General features: G+C 40.2%; 1 protein-coding gene across 1 annotated transcript in view; it reads left to right on the top strand.

The window, feature by feature from the left end:
• Positions 1 to 3,336: 3,336 nt before the first annotated feature.
• Stip1 (Stress-induced phosphoprotein 1) overlaps positions 3,337 to 5,810 on the top strand; it is a 32,395-nt gene continuing 29,921 nt past the window's right edge. The window contains exon 1 of the mRNA XM_080266729.1: positions 3,337 to 3,454. Within this exon, the coding sequence (XP_080122855.1) occupies positions 3,434 to 3,454 (21 nt within the window). The 5' untranslated portion in view covers positions 3,337 to 3,433. The remainder of the gene's footprint in view (positions 3,455 to 5,810) is intronic.

Below are 5,810 nucleotides of genomic sequence, written 5' to 3'. Positions count from 1 at the left end.
TTATGGTATATTGTTTAATCTCAGTGTCACAGTACTGCAAGACCAGGCTTTTATAATAACTCATGTTATTGATATTAAGCCAGATATAAGCTTCATACTTGAATCTTACAATTTTTGTACTCTAAGGCAGTGTCATCATCAGTGTCATTAGAATCATCATTTGTTTGTTTCGTTCCGTTTATAAACGCTTCACCATGCTTGCATGCGTCGACCTTGGTCACGTAATGGTGGCTGTCTGTGCCGCTTGAGCTCTGACAGTCCCCCTCTATTCAATCCCTTATCCGCGAGGTCACACTCTGTAACCTCATCCCAGGTCTTTTTCGGTCTGCCTGTCGCAACACTTCTCACATTTTGCACCCAGTTGCCATCCCCCATCCTTTCCACATACCCAAACCATCTCAGTCTACCTCTCTTTATCACAACACCAATACACTCCAGTCCCATCTGTCCTCTTAACTTTTCCATTGTCAACCTAGCCCTACCAGGCTTTGTACACAGGGACGCACTGCACCTCCACCTAGTCATTGTCATTTCTGTACATTTCAGCTTGTGAATATCCTCTTCCTTTACAGCCCAGCTCCCACTACCATACGGCTTTACACTTCTAACACCTGCCGCATACAAAGATCCATTGGCATGGAGGGAGAGCCCTCTCAGTGTCAGGAGAGGAAACAGCTTTCTGAACCTCTTCCAACCACTCCCTACTCTAGCCACAGAGCAACCTCCAGCCCCACCTTCAGCACATGACATGTCTCCCAAGTAACAAAACTCTTCCACACACTCGAGAGACTCACCAGCAAGATCAGTCCTTTCAAGACTGACAGTCTCCATGTGCACTCCCTGACACGCCACACATATGAAATCAGCATAATCTTGCAGTCTACCTCTAACACCACTACAACTCTTATGCACCCACTCATCACAAACACTGCACAAGATGAAATTACTTCCCATGCCCTTGTGACCAACCACACATGGCCACTCTCCCTTTTCATTGACAGTACTGCCACTAACCCTAGGTACCATCACCTTTGTTTTATCTGCATTTACTCATAAGGCCTTGTGTCCCATACCATCTGTCCACTTCCTAAATCTCTCCTTTGCCTCCCTTTCTTTTTCTGCAATCAACGCCAAATCATCAGCACCGTCTCCCACAGGAGTCCATTTCCATAGTCATGTGAAAGGGCTTCAGGCACCATGATAAATAATAAGGGGCTCAAGACTGACTGCTGATGCACACCAGCATTACAGAAAACTCATCACTCAAGTCTCCATTCACCTACCTGGGTGTGAGCATCCACATACATAACCATAACCAGTCACTTCTCGATCCTATAATTTCTCATTGCCCACTTCACACCACCTACAAGGGATTTGATCATAGGCCTTCTCCAAATCAACAAAAGCAAAGTACAGATCCCTTTTGTTTCCTATTTATTTTTCCTGAAGCTGTCAAACAGTGACATGAGTGATCCGTTTGCCTTCTCCAAATCAACAAAAGCAAAGTACAGATCCCTTTTGTTTCCTATTCATTTTTCCTGAAGCTGTCAAACAGTGACGTGAGTGATCCGTTTGCCTGACATAAACCCAAACTGCATCTCATGAATATTCGCTCTGTCCAGTTGTACCTTCTAGAAGTTTTTCTAGGGCATCACCCTTCCCCTTGTACACATTTACACTCACACTTTTCAGGCAGTCATCTTGTACAACACACACATATACAGTATAATCATATTTTATCAAATCAGTAACTAACCCCACTTCTTTTATCACTGAAGTCATGTCAGATACTTCCATAGTTTTGTTTCTCATTGCCCATAACATGTCAGTCACCATGTTACAGCATATCATTCAAAATGGAGAGATTCCAATTTTTGACCGAATAAAACTGATCAGTATAAAATTATCAGTAAGTTCATATAAGTAAACCCCGGCCTTCCACTTTCCATAGGATTGTTTTCTGCAACTGACCATCTGTTTTCAACATCATAAATACTCAGAGACTCCATAATTCCTTCGGATTTCCCGTTTCAGGTATTTAAAAGATATTGGACATTCCACAGCCTTTTGAGTTTTTAAGTTTCCTTCTGCTCTGAAATGCAGTGTTGCCAGATCCCGACTATTTGTGGTAGATTATCTGGGTCACTTGTCATTATGCTCTACCCCTATGGGATGATGTCCTCAACCGATTGAACGATGGGTGCAGTACATTAGCAGAACCATCTAGCACGGTAATGCAACAGAACAATCTCGAGCATCATTCTTTGACTAGGAGAAAGTCTTCAACCCAGTTTGTTAGCAGGATTACTCAAAAAGATTTGGAGGGTAGATATAGCCCATGTCCCAAGGAACAGTCGATTAACTTCTGGGACCGATCCAGATCGTATTACAGATTCTGGATCCGGAAAACTTTTGTGAAACCCTAATCAATCATGAGAAAACCTAACCCATTAGGAGTGGTTGCCCTCATCGGAGAAGCGCGCCACTGTTTGACACTATTCTCTAAGGTAAGGGAGGACTTAAGTATTCTATTGGGCCTTGTCAAAAGGTAATGATAATAATTATAATAATAATAAGACTTAACAATGGTAGAGTTACGTTAACATAGTTACTTAGCTATCTCCGAGTCTGAGTAGCAGCGTCACTTGCAGGTTGATAGCATGTTAAGCAGATGACTTTAGATTATGCACAATTTTTAGCATACTTCGTGAGTTTCCGTGTTAAGTCCGATCTTCCATCTTTCAATAAAAAAAAAAAAATGCACTATAGGCTGCACAGGACGCAAATGAGCCTTGACTGCACTGGCGACATGTATATTATGACCCTTGTGCCTTCAGTTTTATTTAGGTTAATCAGTCAAACGACTGCTCAAAAACCACTTTCTAAATTCATAACTTTCTCAAGAAGCGATATATTTCTACAAATGTTTCCTTATCTTTTTGTGTTGAACGGTCGGCGAAGCCGCATTTAGTTAGATTTTTAGCATCCCCTGAAACAGCAAGATCATATTACTTGCAGGAAAATATTTTCTGTGCTGACCAAATTTCTGGACATGTCTCCTCTTTAGAAAGTGCATGAGAAGTAAAAGGAATTCTATTATTACCTGGGTTTTCTGGAGAAATCCAGACATTCCTGGGAATCTGGCATCAATGTTGTATCGCTACGCGATTGTCATTTGTTCGCAGTCTAAAATATTTTGTGAAGTCCTTCAAAATGAGTTAATAGCTAAGTTTTTTTTCTTTCAATATGGATGTTGTTATGTAATGTTACGAATTTTTCATATGTGACAAATCATTCCCACTTTTTTTTTCTTGTCCCGCTCTCTCTGATTGTTGTTGTTGTGGGTCGAGAGGCTTCGAGAAAATTGCACGAGGCGGCACCGTAGGTTCTCAGTCTTTGACCGTCTTCAGTCAATTATTAGTCTTCAGACAGTATGGGTGACAACGCAGCCAAGGTGCGTGTGTGTCTGTGTGCTCTACTAGGAGTATTATAGGGTTAAGGTTGCTGGACTAAAAGTAATCCGTAATGTGACAATTGAGATCATGCACATGTTTGAGGGTGTAACCTGACTTGGTGTTGGATGTGCCATGTGAGCGTCATAAAGCCCATAGCCCATCCCATAATATCTTTTATGTAATTACAGTATAAGAACTCTAGTAAACTTCAGATAGGCGTATGCTTGAATTTTTCATGAGATGCGGAGTTTGTAACATTTTCAGGTAATGGTACGCTTTATTTAAAGCAGTAGAAGCACCTTACCAAATCTGTTATTCCTGATAGTTGTTATATTTTTCTGATTATTTCTGGGTGGGGTAAATAAAGATATCTGAAAATTGTTTTCCCATCATTTTTAGGTATATATGTTCCACTGTTAGCCCTTTTGACTCATCAGGGTAAATGGTGGGACTGTCCTAAGTGTTAACCCAAGCTTAAGCTAACCTAGCATCCAGTTAGCCTGGCCAAACATAGCATCCAGTCGGGAAGCTGGGAAACAAAAACCACCATTGAGTACGTTAAGACAATCGTAGGTACTGGTTAACTCACAGTAGATCTTCTGGAAAGGGCCCAGCTAGGCCTGTACATCCAGCTCTGAACTTTCAGCTGAATATGTGGTGGCGGGAGCAGAACTAACAGTCTTATTATACATAATTTTGGCTTTATAATTAAATTTTAACTCGATCACTCTAAACCTTGCCTAAATTGATCTTAAATTTCATTACTGGTTTTGATTCTGTCATATACTGGGGCAGTTGATTCCAAGTATCCACAACTCTGTTACAAAATGAGTGTTTTTTCTACTCTTGCTTGTTCCTTGAAGATTTTCTTAGGATGCCCCTTGTTCTCGTATCCTCCTGTAGGACAAAGACACCTTCATACACGTCCTGATCATAGACTCGTAACAGAATCTTATATGTCTTAAGGGACGTAATGATAAAAATGGAAATTTTTCAGCAGGAAAAGGTAATTTACTATCCAGAAAACAGAAAAATACAGAAAACACACTGGAGTAATACAAAATGAATTGGTAAGGTGCTCCCACTGCTTCAAGTACAGCTTACCTTTACGTGTTTTCATGAGGGGTAACTCAGTTTTCTGGTAACTTGAAGGTATTTGGAAATGACAAATGGGGAAAAGTATTACTGGACTGTGTCCACTCTTTTATTCTTAGTGTTTTTACCAGGGGTTTATCAGACTTGTAAAGGTATAGTTCAGGCTTGTGTTGTTTCTTGGTAAGAATTTTACTAAAGACCATAGGCACCATGGACGGAGCATTTTTTTTTTTTTTTTAACGTAACTGTTTCATATATTTTCACTTACTGTCTATACAATGGATTTTTTTGATAATGCCCAGAGTAGATTTGATGGAACTTAGGTTTTGTACAGCAGCTTGAATTTTGCTAATTATTTGAGGGTGAGTTAATGTACCTAACAAAAGTGCATTTTTAAGATTTCATTTATAATTAGCAGTCAGATTGCAGGAGAGCTCTCATGAACAAATTATGAAAATTTAATGACAGGGGTATCTTTTATAAGTTTATAATTCATTTGTAACCCTCAGAGTCTGCAGAAATAAGATTTATCGTTTATTACTAAAAATTGGATAATTGATTTATGACAAATTCTGCTGAAATAACATTTCTTACTAAAGAGCATCATGTTTTTTGACAGAGGCAGTGGCCTCATAGAGAAGCCATTAAGTCATTTCAGACCTCAAACTCTCTTATTCCCGAATTGTTCCAGCTAGTTAGGTTAGGTTAGATTGGATCATATTAGGATAGATTAGTAGAGATGAACTGTTAGTGATGGACTAATTTTGAAACTGAATCAACCTCAAAGTCCGTCTAGGGGAGTGGTTACTTGCCACAGTTTGTGTGTGAAAGTGGTGAGGTTTATAGATGATATTTTCAAAACCATTCGTTTTTGCAGCTGTCACAGTGATGATTATTACATTATAGTTTATTGAGGAAAAAATACTAACCGGTATGTTAATTGGACATGTGGAGAGGATGGAGAATGAAAGACTGACTAAGAGGGTGTATGTAGGTGAGGTGGAGGGAGGGAGAGGGAGGGGTAGACCGAGGATGAGGTGGAGGGATGGAGTTGAGAGGTATATGAGGGAGGGGGGGGTGAGTTGGGGGGAGGGGAGTCAAATGGTGGGTGACAGAGTGACTTGGAGGCGTTTTGTCTGCGGCCACCCTTTGCGGGATTAGGGCGTCGGGCTATAGATAGATAGATAGATGTTAATTGACTTGAGTTTTGTGGGTTTCTGATTTATACTCTGACTTGAGGAGGTATTACTGTGTATATTA

Source organism: Coenobita brevimanus, chromosome 21 (assembly GCF_032717465.1).
Source record: "Coenobita brevimanus isolate Jiangsu-jjx chromosome 21, ASM3271746v2, whole genome shotgun sequence".
In the NCBI taxonomy this organism is placed as follows: Eukaryota; Metazoa; Arthropoda; class Malacostraca; order Decapoda; family Coenobitidae; genus Coenobita; species Coenobita brevimanus.
This window is presented reverse-complemented; position numbering and strand designations above follow the sequence as displayed.